Below are 15,000 nucleotides of genomic sequence, written 5' to 3'. Positions count from 1 at the left end.
TTCATCAATATTTTTCATGAGTGAATAAAAATTAAAATCCACTCTCACTCTGAGTTTTACTAGCGACTTAAACATAGAGACTAACCCTTCACCTCCCAGATTTTCTAACTGATTTTTCCTACTTTTGTAAACAGATAATTTAGCCTGACCTACTACAAAATTTAATAACTGGCACTTCTTTGCACATTTCTTTGAGTAATTAACACCAGCAATGAAGGCAGTTTCAGACCAAATCTCTCCACACATTTTAAACACAGTTTTCAGCACATCGAACAGAGCAGCCAGTCTGCCACACTCTAAAAAACAGTGGAAGATAGTTTCTGGCTCTGAACAAAAAGGACAGCTGATCGACACTGATGGATTGATCTTAGAAACAAAGCTATTGACAGCCAGCGCCCCCTTCAGGATTCTCCATTGCAGATCACCTGACCGCCTGTTTAGTGGAGGCTTGTAAAACAGCCTCCACACCGGCCTGCAGTCGTCCTGCAGCCTCAGTCTCTCTCTCCACACAGTGTCTTTCCTCCCGCTCAGCTTACGCCTGTTCAAGGCCTGAACACAGTACGTATAGAGAAGCTTCCCACTGGCCAGGTACAGGTCTACAGGTGCAGCGTCTCTATAGACCAAAGGTCCCGTCAGACCAGTTCCATCCACTGTGAGACCCAGTTCAGGGAAAGGATCTCGTTCATCAGGAGTTTCTGTTCCAGTAAAATAATCACCTAACATCTGGTGCTCCTCATCACTCAGTTTTTTAGTCCAGATGTTTAAAATGTCTCTGGTTTGACGAAGTGACCTCAGACCCAGTTTAGAAGCCACTTCCTCTGTATTGTGAAAACCAGGACCAGCAGCATCCACTACATGCCTCAGCTTCACTGTCCCAGCAGAGATTAGCCTCTGACTGAGACCTGGTCTGCTGCTGTCCTGAACATCCAGTCGCGCTCCATGAATTAACGGCTCCTCCAGAAGCCAGAACGCTGAAGCTGCAGGTTCCAGTCTGCTCCATTTAAACAGAGTCCATGCTCTAAACAGTCCCTGATAAAAGGCAGGCAAGTCACACAAACGTAAAAGATTACAGTTGGTTAAAAACAAAGATGCATCCAAACCCAAACCTGATGCTCCCCTTAAAATGATGCTCATTACTGGCCTCCATAAAACCTCGTCAGTCCCTGTCAGGTATCTTTGTACTGTTTGTAACCTGAATGCTGCTAACCTGCTCTCCAGGTGTATTAAACCCTGCCCCCCTTCCTCCTTTGGCAAGTACAGCACACTCTGTGGAACCCAATGCAGATTATCCCAAAAAAAGTTAATCATAATTGACTGTATTTTTTGTAACAGACCAGCAGGGGGCTCCATGCATTTTAATTTGTGCCAGAGAGTTGAGGCAACCAGATTATTAATGACCAGGACTCTTCCTCTGTAAGACATCTCAGGCAACAACCACTTCCATTTTGCTAACCTCCCCTCCACTTTTTCTATCACTCCCTCCCAGTTTCTCCTCACCGACTGATCGTCACCTAAAAAAACACCGAGATACTTCAGGCCTCCCCTCTTCCAGCTTAACCCCCCTGGTAACTTTGGAAGACCTGCAACCCAATCTCCCACTGCCAGTGCCTCACTTTTCAACCAGTTCACTCTTGCTGCCGATATTCTTCCAAAATTTTCAACAATATTTCCCAACATATTCACATCTTCTTTATTTTTATTATTACAATAATATCGTCCGCATACGCAGATAAAATGAACCGTGTATTACACCCAGGCAAACACACACCATCCATACGTGACCGAATATTATGTAACATAGGTTCTATAGCGAGAGCATAAAGCATACCAGACATTGAACATCCTTGTCTTATTCCACGCTTTACTTTAAATGGTTTACACAGATCCCCATTAATTTTCAAAATACTCTCAATATCCTCATACAGAACCTTAATTTTAGCAATAAGATCAGGGCTGAGACCGAGTCTTTGTAAAACTTTCCAAAGATAACGATGCTCAACCCGATCGAATGCCTTTTCCTGGTCCAAAGAAACCAAACCAGCATCAAAAGCCAATGAACCACAGACTTCTAAAACGTCTCTAATCAGTGACACGTTGTCAACTATAGACCTGCCAGGAACACAGTACGTTTGTGTTCGATCAACAATTTCATCCATCACCTTCTTCAGTCTGTTTGCCAACACCTTTGACAACAGCTTGTAATCCGAACACAGCAGAGAGACCGGCCGCCAGTTCTTTATGTCTTGCAGGTCTCCTTTTTTTGGTAACAGAGTCAAAACTGCTCTCTTGCAGCTCTGAGGCAAACATGCATCATCAAAGCTTTCATTAAAGACATCCAGGACATCCTCTCCCAACTCACTCCAGAAAGCCCTGTAGAATTCTGGTGGCAATCCATCGATTCCTGGGGCCTTCCCCCCCTGCATGTCTCGCAGAGCCACAAACACCTCCTCTGCTGTCAGGGGACCCTCCAGTTCTTTATTTGTCTCCTCAGACACACAGGGCAACCCCCTGCAGAACGACTCAAATGCCTCCTCATCCTCAGTGAACTCGCTCTCAAAAAGCTGAGCATAAAAGTCCACAGCTCTCTGCCGGATTTCTTTTCCATCGGTCAGCAGCTGTCCTGCAGGCGACCGCAGGGCATGAATAAACCTGCTCTGCCCGTTCTTCTTCTCCAGACTAAAGAAGAATTTGGACGGTGAGTCCATCAGAGCAGCGCTCTGAAACCGAGACCGAACCAGCGCCCCCTGTGCTTTGCAGCCTAGCAGGTCTGCCAATAAGGCTTTTTTAGATTTGAGGTCTTTAATATGACCTCGATTTCCTGTGGCCTCTGCAGCATTTTGGAGCTCCACTATCCCAGTCTCTAGATCTCTAATAGACTTAGTAATGTTATGAGAGACATTGAGAGTATATTGTTGACAAAATTCTCTGACCTGCACTTTTCCATAATCCCACCACTCTTTCAATGATTTAAAATCTTCCTTTCTATCTTGGAAATTTTTCCAGAAATAAACAAACATTTCTTTAAAATGTAAATCCAATAAAAGAGCAGTGTTTAAAATGCCAATATGCAGACTTGTGTTTAAGATTTGCAATAAAAGCGTCACATAAAACCATAGAATGATCGGAGAAACCAACAGGAACAATCTTACATCCTTTAAAAATGCTCTGGTGATGCTTAAAACAATAAAACCTGTCTAATCTGGCCATTGAAAGATAATTTTCATGGCTCTGAACCCAGGTGTATTGTCTATTTTTTCCATGCATCTCTCTCCACACATCAGACAGCTTGTGGGCTTCGACCAGCTTCTTCATGATGTGTTTTGAGGCAAGATGAGGTTCAACATGGTTTCTGTCTAAATCACTCTCTGTGCAATTAAAATCTCCACCTAAGAACAAAAACTCCTCTGGTTCACACTTGTTTAACACCCCACTCAGCTCATTTAAAAAACACAGTCTGTCAGATCCTATATTGGGAGCATACACATTGATAAACACAACAGTGAAAATTCCATACTTGGCTCTGACCACCATGAGCCTGCCTTTTATGATTTCCTCCACCACATAAGATTTTGGCAAAAACTGTTTTGAGAAGAGAAGTGCCACTCCTCCACTATTTCTGTTTAAATGGCTAAAAACAATTAGCCCATCCCATTCTTTTCTCCAGTCAATTTCATTTGCAGAGTCACTATGTGTTTCTTGGATTAACAATACATTTATATTTTTCATTTTTACAGTTTCAAAAAGATTTGATCTCTTCCTCACATCTCTGGCTCCATTTATGTTTAAAGTTGAAACTCTTAGATCACTCATGAGGCCTGAGTTGAGAAGAAACACACAACAAACAACAAAGAGAAGACAGACCGTCTTACATTGTCTCTTATTCATCATCATTAAATAGTTCATTTTTGAGTCTCAGAACTATTTTCTTAAGTCTGAAAATTTCTGTGTCAGCAAAACCTCCATCTCCTTTGTCTCTCATCTGTGTCCTGATAGAGAACAGCAGTAGTTCTTTGTCTGAGAAGTACTCCTCAAATTTAACATTTTTCATATTTTTTGTTATTTGCAGAAATTTCCTTATTTCTTTAACTGTGTACATTTTTTCCTGCTTTGACCCAGTGTAAGACTGGCTGTCTTCCTCCTCCTCCATGCTGGACTCATTCTCTGTCATTCTCATTTTCTGCCGTCGTCTTAGTTTGCGTGTTTCCTCCTTCTTTGTTTGAGTATCACTGCTATTTTCTATTACTTTTCTTTTCAGAGCAGGAACTTTAAACCCACTCTCATCTGCCATCAGTTCCTCATCACTGTCCCTCAGAATGTCCTCTGCTGCTCTGCCTACCATGTTCAAACCAGTCTGCTCTGCTCCTGCTGCCTCCTCACTGTCTTTCTGCCTGGCCTCCTCCTCACCGCCTGCTTTCTGCCTGGCCTCCTTCTTACTGCCTGCATCGCTCTGTGTCTGTTTCTCTGCTCTACTGTTTTCTTGTTCTGTCTCTTTTTCACCTCCCTGTGCTTTGTGAGCCTGTGTGTCTCCTCCTGCCTCTCCTCCCTGTATTTTCTGAGCCTGTGTGTCTCCTCCTGCCTCTCCTCCCTGTGTTTTCTGAGCCTGTGTGTCTCCTCCTGCCTCTCCTCCCTGTGTTTTCTGAGCCTGTGTGTCTCCTCCTGCCTCTCCTCCCTGTGTTTTCTGAGCCTGTGTGTCTCCTCCTGCCTCTCCTCCCTGTGTTTTCTGAGCCTGTGTGTCTCCTCCTGTCTCTCCTCCCTGTGCTCTATTATCAACAGGAACTTTTCCAGGACAGGCCCGGGCTAAATGACCTTCCTCCCCGCAGCTGAAACACTTCAGAGTCTCTGAAGTTACAAACACAACATAATCAAAATCATCCACTTTCACATTAAACACTAGATTGAGCTCCTCGTCTTTCTTACTGAGGATCATGTGAACCTGCCGCCTGTGTGAGACAACGTGTTTCAGCAGCGGGGATCTGCAGCCCGCCGCCAGCTTCCTGACCGGGGAGACCACCTTCCCGTGTCGGGACAGCTCCCTCAGCAGGATATCATCGCTGATAAACGGCGGGATGTTTGAAATGATGACCCGCTTTGCCGGCGTGGCGAGCGGAGACACCGACACAAACTGCCCGTTAACAACCACACCGCTCTCAATCACTTTGTTCGCCTTTTCCACCGCATCAACAAAAATCACCACCGCGCTGTTCATCCTGGCCGCGGATTTAATGCTGTGGTGACCCACCACCTCCCCGACGGCCAGGCTGCACTCCTCCACCGTGCACTGACAACTAGCGGGGATTTTAATACCATGTTTTCTAGTGAGTCTGGTAAACTCCATACCGGAGTTTAATCGACCAGCGACAAACGCCGGCGGACCAAACAAACACCAACAATCCCCTAAACCTAAATATGTGCCACCTACAAATAAACACCACTGTTCAAATCCACCACCTCCACCCTGTTACAGCAAAAAAACAGCAAGCAAAAGATAGAAAATCACTCACACCGCTCTCACGCGTTCACTCAGCACACTCACTCCGTCCACTCACTCAGAGAGAGAGAGAGAGAGAGAGAGAGAGAGAGAGAGAGAGAGAGAGAGAGAGAGAGAGAGAGAGAGAGACAGACAGACAGAGAGCGAGACAGAGAGACAGAGAGAGAGAGAGAGACAGACAGACAGAGAGCGAGACAGAGAGACAGACAGAGAGAGAGAGACAGAGGGAGAGAGAGAGAGACAGAGAGACAGAGAGAGAGAGAGAGACAGGGAGAGAGAGAGAGAGACAGACAGGGAGAGAGAGAGACAGGGAGAGAGAGACCATCTCATGAAAAACAGGATAAAGACAATAAGCAGCTTTAGAAGAAATGAGTCAATGTTACGGCAAAAACAAAGAAATGAAAAGAAGAAAAAAATAAATGAGCGACAGTAAGACAGCTTCAGAGAGCCAGGCTAACCGCTCCCATAGACTTCAAGTCTTTATGCTAAGCTAACAGGAAATGCTGGCCATAGGAACTGAACCAGTGGACGTCCAGAGGACAAGATGGTGTCCAACATGTGGTCTCAGTGTGGGGACGTCAGGGACAGGAAAAGGGGCCGTTGGCCTGTCAGCCCTGAGGCTCAGGCTCAGATCACTGCTCCTGCCTGCGTGTGTGATGTGGCACCGGGACTATTTTTACTGCGACACAGACACGCAGCCACTTCCTGGAAGTGATGCTGACGTGCATGACGACCTCCCCCATGATTATAACCCTGAGACCGCAGAGACTGTCCCAGCACACACACACACACACACCACACACACACACCACACACACCCGACATCAGAGCAGGGAGTGTTAGCCCTTTGAAATCTGCACCAATTCACTTGATTTCTTTCTGAAAATGCGGTAAAGATACGTTTGTGACAAATTCAGGATTTAAAAAAGAAACAATTTTGAGAAAACGACCAGAAAATTCTCAGAATAATCGGAGTCAGAAAGCAGTGAAGATGCTGTCTGTCCTGTGTGAACGCAACATGGGTTCAGCCTAGTTTTTATTTTTATTTCAGTTCAACTCTTATGTCTTATATATATTTTTTTCAAATCAGGTTTTTAGTTTAGTTTTACAGAACTAGAATAATGTAGATATGGGATCATGTTTTTATGTCAGAGGCCTGAGAGGAGCTCAGCGCTGCCCCTCTGTGACCGTGTTGTAGTGACGGTCTGGCTCCAGCAGGTGTCACTGTTAACTAGCTCTTAGCCCACTGCTGTCCAAAGTGGGGTCTGGGGGCCCCCAGGGGTCCTTGAGGTCTTCCAGGGGCTCCAGTGCCTGACAGGTCTCTTGACATTGAAAGAAATATTTTGCCCCCCCGATTGGTGGATTGTCTTATGTTGTTATGGCCACCATCTTTAGGGGGCAGGGTGTCCCCATCCTGTCTCCACAGGCCACAGTTACCATGGTAACAGTGTGTGTGTGTGTGTGTGTGTGCTGGCTACCTGTCTGTCATGCTGCGGGTGGTAGGGTAGCTTCTCCCCCAGCAGGAAGCCCAGCCTCGTCATCAGCGTCTCCGCCGCCTCGTCCACAGAGGGGGGCGGGCCTAACTCGTCCTCCTCACCTGGACAGAGAGAGAAAGAGAGAGAGGGAGGGAGAGAGAGGGAGAAAGAGAGTCTTGTTTACACATGACAGTATTTCTACACTGATCATGCTCCGCCCCTCTGATGACATCATTAAAGGTGAAGGCCATATCGTTGGCAGTGCTGATTGGTCAGAATGCCTGAAATGTGTCCAGGTGACCCTGAGCTGACACTTTGACATTTTTATGCGCCCAAGTTGAATGTTTTAACTTGGGCGCAGCGCCCTATGACATCACGTCAGCACGTCCAATAGGAGAGGAGTGAAATCAGAAAAAAATCTGGCGGATTTTTGCAGAACAGCAAAACACCAGTGGAGGAAAGCGTCGCTGTGTCTGTCTCTCTGTGTGCAGAGCTGTGGGACAGCAGACTGCAGTCCCACCTGATCTCATTAAAAAGCCCAGGCATGGAGAGAGAGACCCAACAATTTGGGAAAACCAGCTGTGTTTAAAAACTGGCACAGATATGTGATGTTTGTGCTAAACACAATAGGCCAGATTTTTTTTTTCTTTTTTTTTTTTTACACGGGGCTGACGCTCTGTAACGCAGAGGTTACCGTGGTTACGTGGGGCTGATGCTCTGTAACGCAGAGGTTACCGTGGTTACGTGGGGCTGATGCTCTGTAACGCAGAGGTTACCGTGGTTACACGGGGCTAGCGCTCTGTAACGCAGAGGTTACCGTGGTTACACGGGGCTGACGCTCTGTAACGCAGAGGTTACCGTGGTTACACGGGGATAGCGCTCTGTAACGCAGAGGTTACCGTGGTTACACGGGGCTGACGCTCTGTAAAGCAGAGGTTACCGTGGTTACACGGGGCTGATGCTCTGTAACACAGAGGTTACCGTGGTTACATGGGGCTGATGCTCTGTAACACAGAGGTTACCGTGGTTACATGGGGCTAGCGCTCTGTAACGCAGAGGTTACCGTGGTTACACAGGGCTAGCGCTCTGTAAAGCAGAGGTTACCGTGGTTACACGGGGCTGACGCTCTGTAACGCAGAGGTTACCGTGGTTACGTGGGGCTAGCGCTCTGTAACGCAGAGGTTACCATGGTTACACGGGGGTGATGCTCTGTAATGCAGAGGTTACCGTGGTTACGTGGGGCTGACGCTCTGTAACGCAGAGGTTACCGTGGTTACGTGGGGCTGACGCTCTGTAATGCAGAGGTTACCGTGGTTACATGGGGCTAGCACTCTGTAATGCAGAGGTTACCGTGGTTACACGGGGCTAGCGCTCTGTAAAGCAGAGGTTACCGTGGTTACATGGGGCTGACGCTCTGTAAAGCAGAGGTTACCGTGGTTACATGGGGCTAGCGCTCTGTAAAGCAGAGGTTACCGTGGTTACACGGGGGTGACGCTCTTTAACGCAGAGGTTACCGTGGTTACATGGGGCTGACGCTCTCTAAAGCAGAGGTTACCGTGGTTACGTGGGGCTAGCGCTCTGTAACGCATAGGTTACCGTGGTTACACGGGGCTAGCGCTCTGTAAAGCAGAGGTTACCGTGGTTACACGGGGCTGACGCTCTGTAACGCAGAGGTTACCGTGGTTACACGGGGCTGACGCTCTGTAACGCAGAGGTTACCGTGGTTACGCGGGGCTGACGCTCTGTAATGCAGAGGTTACCGTGGTTACATGGGGCTAGCGCTCTGTAAAGCAGAGGTTACCGTGGTTACACGGGGCTAGCGCTCTGTAAAGCAGAGGTTACCGTGGTTACATGGGGCTGACGCTCTGTAAAGCAGAGGTTACCGTGGTTACACGGGGCTAGCGCTCTGTAAAGCAGAGGTTACCGTGGTTACACGGGGGTGACGCTCTTTAACGCAGAGGTTACCGTGGTTACATGGGGCTGACGCTCTCTAAAGCAGAGGTTACCGTGGTTACGTGGGGCTAGCGCTCTGTAACGCATAGGTTACCGTGGTTACACGGGGCTAGCGCTCTGTAAAGCAGAGGTTACCGTGGTTACACGGGGCTGACGCTCTGTAACGCAGAGATTACCGTGGTTACACGGGGCTGACGCTCTGTAACGCAGAGGTTACCGTGGTTACATGGGGCTGACGCTCTCTAAAGCAGAGGTTACCGTGGTTACGTGGGGCTAGCGCTCTGTAACGCATAGGTTACCGTGGTTACACGGGGCTAGCGCTCTGTAAAGCAGAGGTTACCGTGGTTACACGGGGCTGACGCTCTGTAACGCAGAGGTTACCGTGGTTACACGGGGCTGACGCTCTGTAACGCAGAGGTTACCGTGGTTACGTGGGGCTAGCGCTCTGTAACGCAGAGGTTACCGTGGTTACACGGGGATATCGCTCTGTAACGCAGAGGTTACCATGGTTACACGGGGGTGATGCTCTGTAATGCAGAGGTTACCGTGGTTACGTGGGGCTGACGCTCTGTAACGCAGAGGTTACCGTGGTTACGTGGGGCTGACGCTCTGTAATGCAGAGGTTACCGTGGTTACATGGGGCTAGCGCTCTGTAAAGCAGAGGTTACCGTGGTTACACGGGGCTAGCGCTCTGTAAAGCAGAGGTTACCGTGGTTACATGGGGCTGACGCTCTGTAAAGCAGAGGTTACCGTGGTTACACGGGGCTAGCGCTCTGTAAAGCAGAGGTTACCGTGGTTACACGGGGCTAGCGCTCTGTAAAGCAGAGGTTACCGTGGTTACACGGGGCTGACGCTCTGTAACGCAGAGGTTACCGTGGTTACACGGGGCTGACGCTCTGTAACGCAGAGGTTACCGTGGTTACATGGGGCTGACGCTCTCTAAAGCAGAGGTTACCGTGGTTACGTGGGGCTAGCGCTCTGTAACGCATAGGTTACCGTGGTTACACGGGGCTAGCGCTCTGTAAAGCAGAGGTTACCGTGGTTACACGGGGCTGACGCTCTGTAACGCAGAGGTTACCGTGGTTACACGGGGCTGACGCTCTGTAACGCAGAGGTTACCGTGGTTACGTGGGGCTAGCGCTCTGTAACGCAGAGGTTACCGTGGTTACACGGGGATATCGCTCTGTAACGCAGAGGTTACCATGGTTACACGGGGGTGATGCTCTGTAATGCAGAGGTTACCGTGGTTACGTGGGGCTGACGCTCTGTAACGCAGAGGTTACCGTGGTTACGTGGGGCTGACGCTCTGTAATGCAGAGGTTACCGTGGTTACATGGGGCTAGCGCTCTGTAAAGCAGAGGTTACCGTGGTTACACGGGGCTAGCGCTCTGTAAAGCAGAGGTTACCGTGGTTACATGGGGCTGACGCTCTGTAAAGCAGAGGTTACCGTGGTTACACGGGGCTAGCGCTCTGTAAAGCAGAGGTTACCGTGGTTACACGGGGGTGACGCTCTTTAACGCAGAGGTTACCGTGGTTACATGGGGCTGACGCTCTCTAAAGCAGAGGTTACCGTGGTTACGTGGGGCTAGCGCTCTGTAACGCATAGGTTACCGTGGTTACACGGGGCTAGCGCTCTGTAAAGCAGAGGTTACCGTGGTTACACGGGGCTGACGCTCTGTAACGCAGAGATTACCGTGGTTACACGGGGCTGACGCTCTGTAACGCAGAGGTTACCGTGGTTACGTGGGGCTGAAGCTCTGTAATGCAGAGGTTACCGTGGTTACGTGGGGCTGACGCTCTGTAACGCAGAGGTTACCGTGGTTACGTGGGGCTGACGCTCTGTAATGCAGAGGTTACCGTGGTTACATGGGGCTAGCGCTCTGTAAAGCAGAGGTTACCGTGGTTACACGGGGCTGACGCTCTGTAATGCAGAGGTTACCGTGGTTACACGGGGCTAGCGCTCTGTAAAGCAGAGGTTACCGTGGTTACACGGGGCTGACGCTCTGTAACGCAGAGGTTACCATGGTTACATGGGGGTGATGCTCTGTAATGCAGAGGTTACCGTGGTTACGTGGGGCTGACGCTCTGTAATGCAGAGGTTACCGTGGTTACGTGGGGCTGACGCTCTGTAACGCAGAGGTTACCGTGGTTACGTGGGGCTGACGCTCTGTAACGCAGAGGTTACCGTGGTTACGTGGGGCTGACGCTCTGTAATGCAGAGGTTACCGTGGTTACACGGGGCTAGCGCTCTGTAAAGCAGAGGTTACCGTGGTTACACGGGGCTGACGCTCTGTAAAGCAGAGGTTACCGTGGTTACACGGGGCTGACGCTCTGTAAAGCAGAGGTTACCGTGGTTACACGGGGCTGACACTCTGTAATGCAGAGGTTACCGTGGTTACACGGGGCTGACGCTCTGTAAAGCAGAGGTTACCGTGGTTACATGGGGATAGCGCTCTGTAAAGCAGAGGTTACCGTGGTTACACGGGGCTGACACTCTGTAATGCAGAGGTTACCGTGGTTACACGGGGCTGATGCTCTGGAGGACAGCACACAGAGCCGTGAAAAACAACCTGCAGGTCCCAGGATTTATCAGGATACTTTTGATAAATCAAAGTGGAAGAACTCTTACTGTCATTTTACAGAAAACAAAACAAAGTCAAGACCAAACCAAACAAAACAAAACAACAAACCGCAGACAACAACTCATGTTCTAAAATAATAAGTGCCAAACAATAAGAACAATGTCATTTTGCCCTAGAATAATTGTTGCACTAATATCATAAGTAATAATAATAATAATAATAATAATAATAATCCAGTGGAGCTCGGCTGTGCGTAGGGTTCCACAGTGGTTGCCGTGGTTACATGGTACTGACCATCTAGAACAAAACACAGCAGCGTGGCATTGTGGGTAAAGCTAACACAGCTGACACTCCTAAATGAACTTTTATTTTGAAGTATTGAAATGTTAAGGTTTTAATACACAAGACTCAAGGGTGTGTGTGTGTGTGTGTGTGTGTGTGTGAAAAAGTAATTGATCTTCACTTTAATGTATTCACTATTCTGACCTAAATATGCCAGCGTAGATACACACACACACACACACACACACACACACACACACAGATTTGAGAGTGTATGAACCGCAGCCTGAAACGCTCTCTATAATTACAGCTATAAACTGCTGACTGGACTGAAAACTGGAGGAACATCACAGGCTCACACACACACACACACACACACACACACACACACACACACACACACACACACACACACACGCGCACACACACACACACACACACACACACACACACACAGAGAAAATAAAACCAACATGGTTTCAGTAACCAGCACAAACCTGTGTGCATGTGTGTGTGTGTGTGTGTGTGTGTGTGTGTGTGACTGTGTGTGTGTGTGTGTGTGTGTGTGTGTGTGTGTATGTGTGTGTGTGTGTGTGTGTGTGTGGTCAGTCAATGACAGGGTGTGTGTGTGACATTTTTAGCAGATGAGACAGACTTCACCTCCTCCTCTCTCTCCGTGCCTCTGATCTGTGCCCTGATTGGACGGGCAGTCGGACCAATCAGGGCACAGGTCTGCGCTCTCCTCGTTGGCGTGGCAGCAGCAGGCGAGCAGCAGCCAGCGCCGCGCGAGCGAGGAGGCGTGGCCGATCACCTCTGTCGCTGTGACATCTCCATAGCAACCGCAGCGGCCCGTCCGTCTCCAGGGGCGACGGAGCGCCGGGCGCTCGCCGCGGCACCACTTCACCCGGGAGCGGGCGCACGCCTTCAAGATGGCCGCCGTGCAGTCCATAGCAGCAGAGCTCTGATTGGCTCAGAGTCCACCCATGTGATGGGCGGGGCCACGCAGAGAGGAAGTTGACGAGCTTGGGCGCAGAGGTTACCGCGACAACAGCGGCAGGAGATTCCAGAACACAGGCGTCACCGTGGCAACAGGTAGTCACAGTTCTGGAGCCCAGCGGTCACCGTGGCAACAGGGAGTGGCGGTTCTGGAGCCCAGCGGTCACCGTGGCAACAGGGAGTCGCGGTTCTGGAGCCCAGCGGTCACCGTGGCAACAGGGAGTGGCGGTTCTGGAGCCCAGCGGTCACCGTGGCAACAGGGAGTGGCGGTTCTGGAGCCCAGCGGTCACCGTGGCAACAGGGAGTCGTGGTTCTGGGACGTGGCTGTTTGTTAGCTGGTTGTGGCACTGCTCTTCCTCTCTGTTCGCTGGTTGTTTGTTTCTTTGGCGACAGAAGAAAAACGTTAACTCCACATGATGACATCACATTCCAGCTCTCTTCTCATTGGTCCCTAACCCTAACCGTCTCCACCAGGAAATGAAGTGCAGAAACAAAAAATCCAGCGTAAAGGAAAGAGAGAAAGATGGAGGAAAAGTGACAGCAGGAACACTCAGCAACGAGTCAGAGTCTCTCCCCCGACACACACACACACACACACTCACACACACACACACACACACACACACACACGCGGTTCTCCTGCTCCTGTTTCTGAAAACGTCCTGAAGCTTCTTCCTCCTCAGAGCCGCCGGGAACTTTTTCCTCTGCGCCGACAAACAGAGAGCAGCCGAGCCTCCATGTCTGCTGAGAGAGCTCCCTCCCCCTGAGCCACAGCTCCCCTCCTCCACACACACACACACACACACACACACACACTCACACACACACACACACACACACACACACACTCACACACACACACACACACTCACACTCACACACACACACACACACACACTCACACACACACTCACACACACAGTGCAGTGAGCTGCAGAGCGAGGAGAGTTTAGAAAGAAAGTTTGTCTTTTCTCTGAGTGAAAAAAAAAAAAAAAAAAAAAAAAAAAAACCCAGAGGAGAACAGAAGAGGAGCCTGAGCTGAAGCTCCTGACAGCAGGATTATGGATTATGAGCAGGATTACAGGATTATAATCTGCTGCAGGCGTCTCAGCCGCCTGAGCGTGATGTGTGACACTGATCTCATTAACCCTTTCAGAGCCACAAACTCCACCAGAAAGGATTTTGAATAAATCAACTTTGGACTTCTCACATAAAAGTGATAAGAAGAAAAACCAAGAAATTAGCAAAAGAAAAAATTATAATAAAATAAAATAAACATAAAATAAACATAGAAAGAAAGAAAGTGACTGGAAAATTGTAATAAACCGAGAGGAAATGATTAGAATAAAAAAAGATGACGGAAAAAAATGTCCAGAAAAACAATAGGCCTAATTATTATAATAATTACATATAATAATTATAATTATATAAATTTAAAATGACGTAACTGGATTATTTTTTCAGGACTTTTTCTCGACTTAATTTGAACCCTTTTCCCTGTTTGTTTGTTTGTTTGTTTGTTTCAGTGTTTTTCTTATTTGTTGTTGTTGTTTTTTTGCTCATTTCACTCAGTTTTCTACAATTTCATATGAATTTCTTGCAGATTTTCCTGCTCAGAGGCTGTTTTGTTTTGTTCGCTCGGGTTTGGAGACACAAACAGTCGGACTGCAAAGGCTGAACGGGAGAGAAAAGGGTTTTTACAAAGAGAAGGAGCTGATGGACCTGCAGGCAAACAGGTAAACAGGCAAACAGGTAAACAGGCAAACAGGACCCTGGCTGCTGCTGCTGCTGCTGCTGCTGTTGTTGTTGTTGTTGTCGTTGTTGTGTTGTTGTTGTCGGTGTTGTCGTTGTCGTCGTCGTTGTTGTTGTGTTGTTGTTGTGTTGTTGTTGTGTTGTCGTTGTTGTGTTGTTGTTGTGTTGTTGTCGTTGTTGTTGTGTTGTTGTTGTGTTGTCGTTGTTGTTGTGTTGTTGTTGTGTTGTCGTTGTTGTTGTCGGTGTTGTTGTCGTTGTCGTCGTCGTTGTTGTTGTGTTGTTGTTGTGTTGTTGTTGTGTTGTCGTTGTTGTGTTGTTGTCGGTGTTGTTGTCGTTGTCGTTGTCGTTGTCGTTGTTGTTGTTGTTGTCGTTGTCGTCGTTGTTGTGTTGTTGTTGTTGTGTTGTTGTTGTTGTCGTCGTTGTTGTTGTGTTGTTGTTGTCGTTGTTGTCGTTGTCATAGTTGTGTTGTTGT

General features: G+C 48.5%; 1 protein-coding gene across 1 annotated transcript in view; it reads right to left on the bottom strand.

The window, feature by feature from the left end:
- Positions 1-15,000, bottom strand: part of LOC115363491 (protein TANC2-like) — a 36,545-nt gene that overhangs the window by 19,575 nt on the left and 1,970 nt on the right. The window contains exon 3 of the mRNA XM_030057744.1: positions 6,967-7,085. Within this exon, the coding sequence (XP_029913604.1) occupies positions 6,967-7,085 (119 nt within the window). The remainder of the gene's footprint in view (positions 1-6,966; positions 7,086-15,000) is intronic.

Source organism: Myripristis murdjan, chromosome 8 (assembly GCF_902150065.1).
Source record: "Myripristis murdjan chromosome 8, fMyrMur1.1, whole genome shotgun sequence".
In the NCBI taxonomy this organism is placed as follows: Eukaryota; Metazoa; Chordata; class Actinopteri; order Holocentriformes; family Holocentridae; genus Myripristis; species Myripristis murdjan.
The sequence above is the reverse complement of the archived record's forward strand: the minus strand, read 5'-3'. Positions and strand labels throughout refer to the sequence as shown.